This window comes from Odontomachus brunneus, unplaced genomic scaffold (genome assembly GCF_010583005.1).
Source record: "Odontomachus brunneus isolate Ranch 3 - 2012 unplaced genomic scaffold, Obru_v1 Obru_scaffold_013, whole genome shotgun sequence".
Classification (NCBI taxonomy): domain Eukaryota; kingdom Metazoa; phylum Arthropoda; class Insecta; order Hymenoptera; family Formicidae; genus Odontomachus; species Odontomachus brunneus.
The window spans coordinates 2,544,911-2,559,263 of record NW_022639463.1 but is presented as its reverse complement, the minus strand read 5'-3'; the positions used below and the strand labels follow the sequence as shown (position 1 = coordinate 2,559,263).

The window sequence follows — 14,353 nt, the reverse complement described above, 5'->3', positions numbered from 1 at the left end:
GTTAGGCCACACATAAGTTTGGTTGTACCAACCAGACTCGCTAGTAAAATGTGAAACAAACTAATTATGTGGTTGTTGTAACGATAGAGTAATTACTGAGTTACAGTGATGATATTTGCTCTAAGCAAAATGTATCCATGGTAAATATCACCTCAATTGATTTCTAATTGTTACATCCAAATTGACCCGGACAAATTCAAGTAATGACACTAGTATAAGAATATATAATATATAAATATATAAATAACATACTGAACAAACAAAAAATTGCGTCTCAGTATTTTTAACAGTTCTTGAGTTATGAGGGAACAATACATAGATACATACAAACAAACATATATATAAATACGACAAACTGAGAAACTTTTTTTTTGAAATTCGATTCATAATGGAACAATGCTGACTGTAAAATTGCTGACTACGCGATCGTACGAATCGCTCAAGCACTTTCGGCGTCTGATCGAATCCGCTTTGGATCCGTCTGATCGAATGGCGATTCATTTGCGAGTCATTTTACCTGGTGCTGGCCTTGTGGATTATTTGTCGAAATTAAACACACAAATGGAGATATGTATATAAATAGTAAAGTGTATTTAAAAAATATTCCATAAAAAATATCAAGTACAAGTTCTTCGCAAAAGACTTATGTTAAGCTTAGTCAAGGCACTGGTATTTACAGAAGCGCCAACATTAACACGCCAGTGGCAAGTGGAATATCGTCTACGTTTACGTATCTATATACAGTGAGACCTAACACTCTAAAGCGACACATCTCTCCGATGTTCCAATAATTATATTTCGAACATATGCAAGTTACACTCGAGACCAGAGAGAAAAGGGGAGAGAGAACAATCGGTCGAGTGTCGTAACGCGCTCTCTGCATGTTATGCAAAATTATAATGATGAAAGACGATATTCAGTATAATCGACATCGCTCTCGATAATATATGCAATAAGACTGTATTGCATGCATTATGTCGCGAATTATAAATACAGTCGCGCGCAAATGTCAAAGGTACATTCGTAACAATCTCATACGTTTCCGCATATCATAATATATAAAGATGTGTACGGCATCAGCAGACGGTAATTACATCTCTTGTCGCATACCAATGAATAAATCATAAACTCGATCGGGGTTCATCTTGATAGTAAGGCACGTAAAAATGTTTACATTGTGACACGTGTATAACACGCAATTTAATATACTTCAAGAAGAGTTGTTAAAAAAAGCAGTTGATTGTTATTTGATTGCTGCGATCGCGTGAAATCGATGAAATAGCTTTAACACGCAATATAATTAGGTTGCTTGGATTTTCTAATTCTACATATTGATTCATTATTTAACGGATTATATTTAAAGAAAACGATGTGTTAAGATAGCGTTGTTGAAGATAGCTTTACGCCACGTTAGTGGCAAGAAATAAGCGTGTACGATTGTCAAACGCCAGTAACCTAATTGTACCGCGTGTCAAGGCTGCTCTGCCTCTTGAGTTGGTGTGCATACATTCGAGTGATTACTTCTTCAATCGAATAGACTGTCGCGACAACGAACAGCGCGCGTTTCTACATACAAATGTAATAGTAATTTACGTATGCTTGGCGCGTTGTTATATAAATATTTCGTGAGAAAAAAGAAGTTTCAAGTACAAAATATAGCCTTAAGTGTATTAATGCGGCTCACCACTTACGATTAATTAAGGCACTTGTATTTACAAATGTTTTTGATTGTGTCTCGCAGCGTCTCAAGTCGTTTTCTTACATGGATAGTATCAAAAAGTTAGATTAAGCGAGGAGATGATAGAAGACAGCTACATGAAGTTAATAATGTAAACTCTTCCTTTGCAGTTTTTTTCGCGAAGAAAAGTTTATATGTGCATTATGTATATTATATCAGGTATTTATCATCTTCTCGCTGATTGACTTTATTTTTTGATACACACTGTATATCTTTCGCGTCGGCGTATGTATTTTATATATATATATATATATATATATATATATATATATATATATATATATATATATATACAGAGTGTCCCATCTAGCTTGACCATTTTAAATATCTTGCTTATGTTTTATGATAGGGGGACATTATTCAGTTTGACAAATACTGTAAAAAACAAAAAATTTTTCTTGTTCTTCTATTTTTTTCTTCTATCATATCGCGATGATAAAAATATGTAGTCTCATATAAAAAATGATAATCACCTTGAAATCCTAAAAAATATGATCTTGAGAAAAATTTCTTGTTTTCTAAATTTCTTGTTTGTATTTGTTTCTTCGAACTGAATAATGTCCTCCTTTAGCATCCTCTTATCATAAAACCTCTTATCATAAGCGAAATATTTAAGATGGTCAAGTTAAGTGGGGCACTCTGTATATAAAATACATAACTTAAGTATGTAAATATATCTTTATATATATTTATATATGTGTGTATTAAAAATGGCGCAATATAATAAATGCAAGACGTAATAAATATTTCGCTAACATTTTATATAAATAAGAGTCGCGATTTATTTTTCAAACCTTAAATACGCGAATAATGTAAAAATTTAATAAAAATATCGTATCAACGATCACATTGATATTCGTACAACAAGAATTATCGCTCTTATTTGATAGTATGTCACGCGTGTTATATATATCTAACATAATTCTATAGTTACGCGACAAACAATTCTTTTATGTTACTAAAAAGTGACTTCGATAATAATCAAATTTATGATACAATTAAATTAACTGTACTCATGTTATACGTATGTATGTATGTACGTATACGTATGACGCATGTAAATGGCCGAACAAGTATTTCTTTCTGGAAGCGCGAAATGTCATTGCTAAAGGGAATTAACGTATCTTCTTTCTCTATTGTGCCCTTGGAAAGATGATTGATTAATATAATCAAAGGTATCATACGCGTTGGTACCCGAATCTTGTTTATTAATCCGACCTAACATGTTTGGTGATATGTGTGTGTGTGTGTGTGTGTGTGTGTGTGTGTGTGTGTGTGTGTGTGCGTGTGTGATATCTAATTTCTTAAATAAATATATATTATTTGCATTAAATAAACGTTCAACATCCATGAGAATTGTACCTTTCTACGATGATCCGAAGGACGAGACAGCGAATAAATTGCCCGGCGTCCAAATGCTCTCGTCACAGTAAGTACGATTTTCCAACTTTTACCATCGATCGCAAATATACACGCGGTGCGTTGAAGTTCGGATGTTGCGTTTTTGTCATGAGTGAATCTTCATTCTGGGTTGAAGATGAGATCATGCGAAATTTCACCGAGGCATATTGTGACGACACATGTTGGACCTCGAATTGTTGCGAAATATTGGACTTCCCTAGTTGGAATCTGAAAAAAGGAAATAACAAAGAGATATTAATGACCTTTTTAACATACGACATTAAATTGCTGAAAAAGTAGAAAACTCATATAGGCTAAAATTAAACTCCCACTCTGTCTATTGTAACGACCATTTTGTAAGATATCACGGATCACTTTCCGCGAAACTTTCACCCCTGCGACAACCGTTATGGCGCGAGACACAGCCGTGCACCCTCGTCCAAGATTTATATCGGAAAGAAAACAGTTTCCACCACAATTTCATGATCCATCGTAGGGAATAAGGGGAGGAAGAAGAATCCCGCGTGTCCTCTCTTCAGCGATCCTTTGTCATGTCTCGCGCCATTGTGTGCTGTTCGCTGGATCGCGTGGATCGTTCGTTTACCTGAATTGGGGAAGAATTAAATTCAGAAAAACGGACGGTCGAATCGCACGGATGTCCCGTAGATTTCGGATATGTCGTGGGAAAAAAAGGAAGAAAAACGCGAGTACGAATACAGCATGGCAAATCCTCGTCTTTTCGTGGCAGGAAACGTCGGGAGGGAAGAGGAACGGGGTGGTCTTGGCGCAAAAGGAATCTCACTTTTTCACTTTATACGCTACGTTGAATCGCGAGGTTCAACGAATACGAAGTAATGTCCAATAAAAATACATATTTAATAACCAAACACGGTAAAATTCGTTATCTTTTTGCATATTACAAAATAAATTACAAGATCAGTGGCCTCACAGTGAAGAAAACTGGATCTCCTTCTGTAGCGGCGAACGCGTCGACGGAAGATAATTTGAGAGAAGAGAGTGTGTGTGGTAAATGAAAATGACAAGAGATAAAAAAGAAGAAAGAGTACTACCCTCGCACTTTTAAGGTTCTGGAAGCCGACAAACCAAGTGTCTTCGACGTTTTATTCGTTGTCTCGTGTCTGGAGATTCTCAAACTCGTTGCCTCTGCTTATCTGACACACCTTATCGCATTTTGATAAATGCGAAGTAGGATGCGAAGAGTACACGCATGCTTCAGAGAAACTGAATTCTCTTCACGGTATGTTTTAAGAGAATATGTAAGAACGTGCAAAAGTTTCGTGATATCGTACATAAACACTATTTCGCCAAAATAGCTGCACAACCGTTAAAAAATTACGAATAATTGAACCAAAATGAAATGAAATAAAATAAAATCCGTATTTCCACCGTTAGACAGACGGATTTGAAAAATCGTGAATTCAGCGGCACCGAAATCGGCTCGAAACGGTCGTCGCGTCGTCGCTACGAAGCCGACGCATTGCCATGCTGGTAATGTTTATTGATAAGATAACTAACATGCGGGTTCCACCAGCATAATTGCTCGTTGGATTCTTCTTTGTTCCACGTACTGAACGTCCGCGGCGCAAGAAGGCGAAGGCGACGACTGCGACGGTCGCTGTGGACATCGTCGCGTGCTCATTTCACGAACACAGCGGTGACAGTAGTAGTTTGCGCTTATTTGGCACGGTCGCTTGTTAATCGTGCGTTTTATTTTCAGGAAACAATTTTCCACGCGAAGAAGATCGGACGGGCGTCGGCATTCTTTCTACGAACGCCAACGGGAATGATCGTCGGCGAGAATAATCGTTTCCGCCGGCTACAGAAGCCGTTGCGTCATTAAGGCAAATTGTTGCGCCAAGGAAAGATATGCGTCCTATCTCGTCGCGAAAAACATTATTCCGTCGTGCGAGAGGAGCCAGGATTTTCGAGGGGCCCGCTTCGCCTGAGTTCGGATAACGGATGAAGCTATTTCTTTTCACCTCGTTATTTCCTCTTTACGTAAAGCGGATTTATGGACTCCTGCCGACGCGCGCACGAAGGGCCCCGAGAAAAATTCTCACGATTACGTCGCCGGTGCGCGACCGTATCTCTCACGCCATATTTAATCTCCATAATACGTTTCAATTATTAAAACGAGACGTGGTCATTATTCGCCGCAACTTTTAACCCGCGCCACTTCGACCACCCTTGCTCGCGCACAGGCATATACACACACACACACACACACACACACACACACACACACACACACACACACACACACATACACACACAGCGTGCACACCTCACCGTGAAACTTTCTCGTAAGAACGCGGCGTTACGCCACCTCGATTAATTATCTCGATCGCCGTGCATCATTCCGCGCTTAATTCCCGTAACGCGTTTCCGTTATCGGTATAATACGTTATTCGGAAAAAAGGGTAACTTAATTGGACTGCCTGCGGTTCGCGAGTAGAGTGTGAGGGACGGAGATGGCTGAGCTCGGCTCGCGAATTAACGCGGGGTTAAGGCCTCCGCGGGCCTCTATGCCCCTCGTGGCGCTGTCGCTCGCGCGGAGACGGGCTCGCAGGCGAGGAAGAAAACCGGCACAGCGGTCGCACGCACCGATATACGTGACCGGGAGCCGAGTGAGGAATTTATTAAATTAATTTGCCGTGACGACGCATCTCGTAAACTTCGTAGATGACCTCACTTTATAATTGTCGAGAATTACTTGCCGGCCGCTCGCGCGCTCCGGACCCTCGAGCGCGAGGCTCCTTCGTGCTCCCTGCCGTTCTTGTCGCGCTGATAAGCTCCTTCAATAACGTGTGCGCCGCGCTGAAAAGTGGCAGGAGCGCGGTGAGGAAAAAAAGAGAAACAGGGAGAATAAGAGAGATGTCAAGAGCTTGAGCGCAATTTGCGATCGATCAAATTGGGATCGCTGGAACGGATAGATACTGGGTGCTTTCCAATTGCTTAACACACCTTGACACATATGTACACAGAAATGCACAAAGTGTAACGTTGTGCACGATTCAATTGGAACAAAATGTGTACTAATGTGTACGTATGTCGGGTAGGGTTAGGATTATTTTTCAACTATGCTTATATTTTGGTATTTTTTAATAATAAATAATAAAATCTAAATAATGAAAAAGATATTATCCACTTCCCGTCGCAAATGCCAGTCTCTTTTCAAGCCGCTACGCTTATTAACTTTAATTGTCACTAGAAAACACTAGTTTACACAGCCGACTAGTAGTCTTCGAGTTGAGTACGGATGTGTAGTGTTGTGTCGACGATTACGACAATTGGAACGCAACTTGTGTCGCAGAAAGTGTCTAGGAATATTGCAATTGGAAAACACCTACTGATACTTTACTGATATAACACTATTGGAGAAGGCTCCACAACTTTCAATGACGAACAAAAAAAAAATATATGCCCGAGTCTGAAAGCAGGAATTCAATTAATTTAACCTAAACACAAAACGTCTTTTACATGAGATTTTAAACGTATGTTTTGCTCCTAGAATTGGAACCTTCTCAATAGTAACAAGTAGATATTAATAACAATGACAAAACAAATTTAAAAGTTTATCGATAGTTTTCGCGTAATATTATCGTTTTTGTTCTTCAGTGGGAGTAAAATTTTTGCTTCCTCATCCCCTTTCGACGACGAGAGAGAAAAATCCCGCGTGGAACGCGTTGCAACTGGGCCTTCTTTAAATCGACATATGGCGAGCTGAGCAATGTCGAGCTTCTGTCGTTCTCTCCAGTCGATCAACGTGCATGCATTCAGTGTTATATACGTCGGTACGCATATACGGCACGTGCGCGCTACGCGCGTTTCTAAGGAAACCGCGACTTCTATTTGCGGCACGGCGACTGGTACCGTCCGCCAACTGATTCTTTTCCCCGTCGCATTCGCGTATCCCAGAATCGAATGCGTCAATTATTGCCGTGCAGCCATCGCATCCCGATATTGAGAGACATGTCTGGTTTGAGATCGGTTATCCACACGTGTGGAAACAAATGGAAATACGAATTAAAAGAGAAATTTAAATGATAAGCCCTTGTCCACAATCTTGCTTTAAGACGTAAGCCGTAAGAAACTGACCAACTACAGTTATTTCTTTTTCTTTTTAGATTATTCTTTTAAAACTCGACTATGATTGGTCAATTTTTTACGGCGTACGTCTTAAAGCAAGGTTGTGGACAAGGGCTAAAGGAAAAAGTAAATATAGTCTGTTAAAGAGAAGCTATCATACATACAAAAGTTAATGAGTTCGGCTGAGATCGGCTTCTTTTTCTTTATGTTAATCTTCAACCATCATAGCCCTCTTTTTCCTCTACAGATATTGTGTAGAATAACCAGAACAGTGGCACAGTGACAAGCTGTCTCTCTTTACGCTTGCGCATAGATATTTCACATCTCGTGTTCGAGAATATCCTAAGTGGACTTGGGAAAAATGAATAGAGTCGGATCGTGAGACGAACATGTGTCGGATACCCATGGGAATCGATGATCGGCAATTGGAAACCGAGAAGATTGAGGAAGGTCTGGTTGCGAGATATTTCGAAGAGGATATCTAACATATGGCTAGACGTTCCGCCACTTCCGTTCGTGGCCGCGCGCTTTTAAGATGACTACGGCACGACTCACCACCGGCCATGTGTCTCCCAAATTGCATACTGCAGGCCATTAAGAATATTGTGACCTTCGATGCATGAGACTTAGAACATATGTATAATAGGGGAAAGAAATTGGAGTTGCATATGCGCGGATCGCACAAGTAATGCCTCTGAAGCTGGACTTTTTACGGACGAAGAATCCGTATCAGGATTCAAATTAAAATTATAATCGATATATTATGAATTATATAGTATATCCAATATCAATATAACCTGGTTATCCAATCTCATGGGTACTATTTTGTACTCAATTTCGCAAATAGTGTCCAGAAAACCGGATATCTGATTTTATAGATATTATCGGAAAAAGTAACCCAGGGAGCCAATCTCACGGGTGCTATCTGAGTACCCGAGTACTCAAAGTCGCAGGTATTTTGGATACTTAACTTCACAAGTACTACCTGAGCACGTGGATAGCTGAGTATCCAACTTCACGGATGCTATCCGAATATCTGGATACTACTCGGTTACCCAACCTCACACGTACTGATCGAGTATCTAGGTAGCCGGGTGTTGAACCTCATGGGTACTACTCGAATATTTGACTACTTAAAATCACAGGCACTATTTGGTAATCCGGATACTACCCGTGTACCATCTTTACTATGAACTGTACTGTGATGGTAGGCTACCGAATTTCACCCATAAGACCGGGTATCCAGTTTCACAGCTACTATCCGTATACCCAGGTAAACGAGTACCAGCAGTACTATTCGGTTACCTGGATATCTCAGTATTCAATAGCCAAAAGATTGGAATATTCGAGTAGCATTTAGGGTACTGTGTATTCAGAAATGTTTTCATTAATTACGAAAATTCCAAAAATACGATAGAAGCGTTTCTAGTCATTTATCGTACAGACAACGAGCGAAGATATCATTGTATGCGACAAATGATTGTTAAAATGAAGAAAGTGATATTTTTGCGATAAATTACGATAAAAATATGATATCCTTTATCAGAGAGACTCGGTTAACTCGGTTTATCAGAGAGACTGATAAAGCTCCTGCGGGTTTGAGAGTGTTCACTCGATACGACAAAAAGCACAGAGGAGGGGACGTTCGCGACGTTCAAGTGTCGGCACGTCGGCACGCACTTCGCAAAGTGGCTTCAGTGCGTGAAGTTTATTTTCGAGCTTAACGCCGACGTAGCACGTGTTCGAGGCGAAGCGTCGAACACGAGTTTCCACTTGGCGGCGCTTCCGCGACGCGGGTATCACGTGTGCATCCTGAACGCATCGGCGATGCAACTCATAGTAACACCCGTCCGAAAAGACACTTCCACCCTCACCATGCATATCGAAATGACTTCTTTCACTTATCGCAATCGACCGTCGTTTAAGATCAAACACGTAATTTTTACTCTATCGAACAGTTACTATATAATTTCTTTTCTGTTACTTCTCTCAAACATTGTACTACATTGTATTACGGCGATCGTCGAAACATCATGCTAGACAAGCACTGACACGATCACGCTACACTGAAAGAAGGTTATTGTAACAAATACCAAATTTGATAGTTGTTGCTAAATTATACAATCAAATCATTGGGCCGAACATAAAGTTATAATTAGAAAATAAAGTTATAATTAGAAAATAACTTAGTTATATAAAATAAATATATATAATTCTCAGAATCAAAGATTTAATTGCTTGAACTGTTATATTTAAATGATCAAACTAGATTCTGGAGATTAATCTTGGCAGCAGAAAATGAGATATTTGTTAACTATTACAAAAACTTGTGCCCGATATTTTGTTTATGTAATGTTTTTATTTTATTCGAAAAATCACATCATACTATTTAAGCCATTTTAAGACATCTATATTTTTTATTTTTTACATCAATGTTTTTCTATCGCTTTATACGTGAAATTTTGTACTCTCAAACATTGTCTGTTTTACAGGAAGGAGAACGCCACTCCGTATATAATTTTTCAAAGAATCAATTTTATCGTAAGATATATTTTTATTGTTCGTAGAGAAAAACAGCAGAAATGTTCCTTCGAAAATATATTGTATCGTTTGAGGTACGATTTTCCATTTGGATCGTCTCTTTCCTATTGAACTGCGAACGGTCTTTCCCATAATTTGCGCTCATCGACCGAGCTGACGTAGCCTCCCAATTTGAACAGACTGCCGTTAAACTTGTCGGGGACTCACCTATGGTTACACGTGCGTCAGCCGTTGCGTGTGCTGTTGATGAACGAGCCTGCCCTGTTCCTGTTCCCACCAGCTGACGACGTCCATGAATTCCCCCGTCTCGGTGATCTCCTGCTTGTAGTAGAGGGCTCCCGAGAAGGTATCCGGACTGGTCGCGTAGATGGTCGTCGCGCCCTCTTCGCTGTCACCGGCGCCGCTGTACGGCGACAGGATCTGCGGCTCCAGATTCTCCTCGTTCTGGGCGTAATACTCGGACGGCGGCGAGGCCACTGAATTCGGGGAGAGATTTCTGGAGAAATTCTGCCCGCTCGTTATAGTGCGCGGCTCCAGGTTCTCCTCGTCGCCGCCCGAAGACGCGTAATATTCGCGCGGCGATGGATCGGCCGTCCGATTGGGGGATAATCTACGAAGAGACAAGAGAACGAGGTCAGTGTGACTGAAAAGAAAAGTTGCGCTCTGTCGTAAAAGCGAAAGGCCAAAACGCGTGTTTTCGCTTGTGTACTTGATTTCTTTTCAGTCATTCAGTTCGACGTCCAGAATTTACCTGGACAATGTGATCCTCGACTTCACATTATTCCCATCCTCCTCTTCGTCCAGTTGCTCCCCCTCGTCGTCTTCCGCGACTAGTGCGTCGTCCTCGAGAGCGAGTCTCTCACCGGAACCGTTGTGAGTCGAAGAGACGACACTGCTGGTCGGAGAAGGGACGCATTGTGCGCCAGCACCGGTACTGGAATCGTACTCGATGCCATCAGCCTCGGCCAAGAGCCTCTGAAGACCTCGGATGTACTCCACTGCCATCCTCAGAGTTTCCACCTTGGACAATTTCTTACCCCTGTCCCCATAACCCGCGGCGATGTGGCTCGGAATGTGTTGTCTCAATGTAGCGAATCCATTGTTCACTTGCTTCACGCGATTCCGCTCCCGAGCGTTTCGTCGGGCAACGGCGACAGGCGGCGGTTGCCCATTTTTGCCGTGCTTCTTCAGCCTGGAGGGATCGTAGGGGGGTAACACCGCCGTGGAACTTGTGTTACTGGCGGCGTTGCTTTTTGACACGATGAGCGGCTGGTTGCCAATGATGTTGCTTTCGTTGTCTTGCAGAGTTCGCAGCAACATCAGCTGTTCTTGATCGTTGCCGTTGATCTGCACCCTATTGCAGAACACCGTAACTCCCATGGTCGCCATCGCGATCTTCACGTTTCAACGAATGTTCCCTGGGCGACGTCGCTCGTTCAACTCGACCTACGGATCAGTGTGAACAGGACGTGTAATTCACCATCGAAATTCGCGTTCTGATCTCGAATTGGAGGAAAAGGGTTCTGTTTTTGCTCTCGTAAAGCTCAATTCTGCGAACGACTGTTAAGCGATTAACCGAGTATTGTTGGAGGTCTTTGGGATCGAGCTCAATGAAGAGACGAATGTAATGGGCTTCTACAAGTGTCACGAGCGAGACGAGAATGACTGCGTGTTAAAAATATCGAGACATCTCTCCGGCGTATTGAGGATTCCGCAAAGCGACGTGTAAATTTGGCGTATTGTCGTGCCCAGCAATTTCCACAATAGCGTTGATTAAATGAATTGCGCTAGGACAGAGGAGCCGACCGGTCGATAAGCGACATTAATGCTCGTCGAGGACGACTCTAATTGGTGGACTTATAAATAAAACGTGCTGGTTGTGGTTGGAGACAAAGGCGATTATCAACGCAGACTATCGGGCGGCGTTTCGATTGGGTATCAATTTGAATCTGGGTCGAAGCTGTCGCTGATGAAAAAGTTTTGCATGCTAGGGCTCAACGAGCGATTCTTTTAAAGTGTGATTAATGATACCGCGGTTAATGACGCACAAAATATGTCGTACGTCTAAAGAGTATCTTCCTTCATCGGGTTGCGTTTCGGATTCTTCTATTCTCTATGATCGTAGTTTGGAAACATTTGGATGTAGGTCTCTGTGCGAGTGCCATCAATAGAGAGAGGTCTGTAGTCTCTTCTTTTACTAACCCACGAAGCTGATGACCCGAACCGAGATCCAATTGCCGGTCGCCGCGGCTTAAGTAAAGCATGAGGTCACCGTCTATTCTTCTCCGCGACGGTCGTCGACTCCTCGGAAACTATTGTCCAGATCTCCCAAAACAAACGCGCCAAACGTTCCCGCGTGTCAATTCGTGTTTCTCATGGTAGTACGCGTCTATCACTGTCTAACGCCGCGCACTAAATCCGACCCAAATCGATTCCGCGCACATATCGTGCATGTTCTCGATACTGATTGCCAATTACGAGTCGAGACACAAACGATCTCCAGATAGTTCAGCTCGTATCGAACTTCACGATAATCTACTTGTACGTTACGGCCGGGATTCTACCAAGCTCTGAGGGATTGTGTCTTCAAACCAATGTGCGCTTCTCTGATTAGATACTTGCCGAATATCAAGGTGACTCCTTATGAAAATGCTGTGGTACAATGCTTGCCATAAAGATGAAATTTCCGTTTGCACACGACACATTCGATTCCTTCGAAGGTCTTCATTTACGGAACATTTCTGTTCCGAAGGGAGAAATCTGATTAGACCAAAGGCACTTGGGTTTCAATGATTCGTGTGTCAAATTGTCCGTTGATGTGTCTGTGTCTCTCCCGTCGATACTTCCTCATGCGATCATCAATTGGCGCACTTTCGTCTGTCTGATTAGAACGTCGACCTGCGCACTATATGTTGCACACGTGGTGAACATAAGTATCGAACTGCCAATCGGATTAAAGTTCCGACCGCGAGCACGGGTTCACTAACTAATCACTGTGTCATCCATTCCGAGCAGCTCCGAAGACACCACTCCGACATTCGATCGTTAACCGATGATTAATATCGGTCCCGTGCTCGGAAGAGTGACAGGCCGACGAGTGGCTGTCATTTGCTCTTGCACCTTTTTCATGCGACTTTAATATCAGTGTGTCGTCAATCTGAGTTGTTTTATATTTCGATTTCGTGTCAACGAAGCTGCCGTAGTTGGAGCGATTTTGATCTGCTATCGCTTGATCTGGTTGGTATCAACATAAATATGTATTAACGATCATGTAAATATCCCATCTACTTGTTTCTATCACACAGATACACATATACACAGACACACATACACACACCAGACACAATTGGCATTTGTTATTCGCCTACACGAGGATGTTCCTGCAAGTTTCCGATGTACACGGAGGAGAAGATTCAATTCAAAACTTCGCGCACACTGAAGCATTCATTCGACCCAGTATCTTCACTCTTCACTCGCAACTAACGACGACCCGCGCGAACCACGTGCGATCCGCTCCGAAACTGGAACTCACTCCAGGTCCCCCATACAAAGGGCCCTTGGGACTAGCTGGAAACTCACGTCTACCGCCGCCGGAAGAGAGATCCTCACAATCGCGTATCACCAGCACCACTGTACGCCGATCGTGTGCCTCCGTGCTACGCACTACATGGCGTCCGCGACGGGAATGAGCGCGGACATCCGATAGATGGATTAGGTTCCAGTATTTTGCCGCACCGCGCCGAGTTGGGTCGTGGGGTTGGAGCGAGAAGGGAGAAGGGCGCCCTGCGCGAGAGGGAGCGAAACCGGCGGCACGGACAGCACGGTCGAAAGAGACGGGAAGAGAAGAAGAGAGACAGAGACAGAGATAGAGGGAGAAGGAGACAGAGAGAACGAGAGACAGAGTTGGTGGGGATTTTCAGCACGCGCCGCAGCCCCTCGTTTCTTCTCCCCCGGAATTGAAAAGGGGGACCGTGCGCGCCATATGCCGGTGGAGAGAGAGCGTGTGCCGGTTGCGCGACTATGTGTGTGGGTCCTATGGCCCAGCAATAAGTGCGTGACGCACATCGCTAACGTATGTGTGTGTATGTAGCGTGTATGTAGCGTGCGTGCGTGCGTACCTTGCCCGCAGCTACCACTTCTCGTACCGGTGGTACGCGGGAGACTATACGAAAGACAAAGTGATCCTGGTAATCTAATGCGTAATTGAACGGCGGTCGATACGCGATTAAAGAGGGCCGCGTTATTATGTACTTTGTTCGTTATTGCCTTACTGTCGATACTCGCGCCGACAGCAGAGCGATATCGTTGAGTATAGACGTGTTTATATTGTTGATCAGCTTAGCGCCGTTCGTATCCGTTGAATCCGTGTGTTTATTTACTATTTCGTGTCTGAAGACATGGAGAGGCGCGCGCGCGCGACCTCGCCAGGACTCTCCGTTTAACGAAAGTTACTCCCGCAGAGATATCGCGATTTTCAGGCATGACACGGCGATCGGAGAGATTACGTAGATCCCTGTGCTAGATACTCGTGCCAAATAAATGCGTTTCGTGATTTGCATTTTC

General features: G+C 42.8%; 1 protein-coding gene across 7 annotated transcripts; it reads right to left on the bottom strand.

The window, feature by feature from the left end:
- Nucleotides 1–568: 568 nt before the first annotated feature.
- Nucleotides 569–13,978, bottom strand: LOC116841010. Of its 7 annotated transcripts, none has more exons than XM_032808470.1 (4): nt 13,909–13,978; nt 10,542–11,236; nt 9,998–10,400; nt 569–3,367 (listed from the first exon to the last, which is right to left on the bottom strand). In XM_032808470.1, exons 2-3 carry the CDS (start codon nt 11,177–11,179, stop codon nt 10,004–10,006), a joined length of 1,035 nt encoding a protein of 344 aa, XP_032664361.1. In that variant the 5' UTR covers nt 11,180–11,236; nt 13,909–13,978; the 3' UTR covers nt 569–3,367; nt 9,998–10,003. The 7 variants fall into 7 exon arrangements, with proteins under 7 accessions (XP_032664361.1, XP_032664359.1, XP_032664356.1 ...); XM_032808468.1 differs by lacking the exon at nt 13,909–13,978 and adding an exon at nt 13,128–13,594 and having other exon boundaries at nt 10,542–13,024; XM_032808465.1 differs by lacking the exon at nt 13,909–13,978 and adding an exon at nt 11,822–12,819.
- Nucleotides 13,979–14,353: the final 375 nt, after the last annotated feature.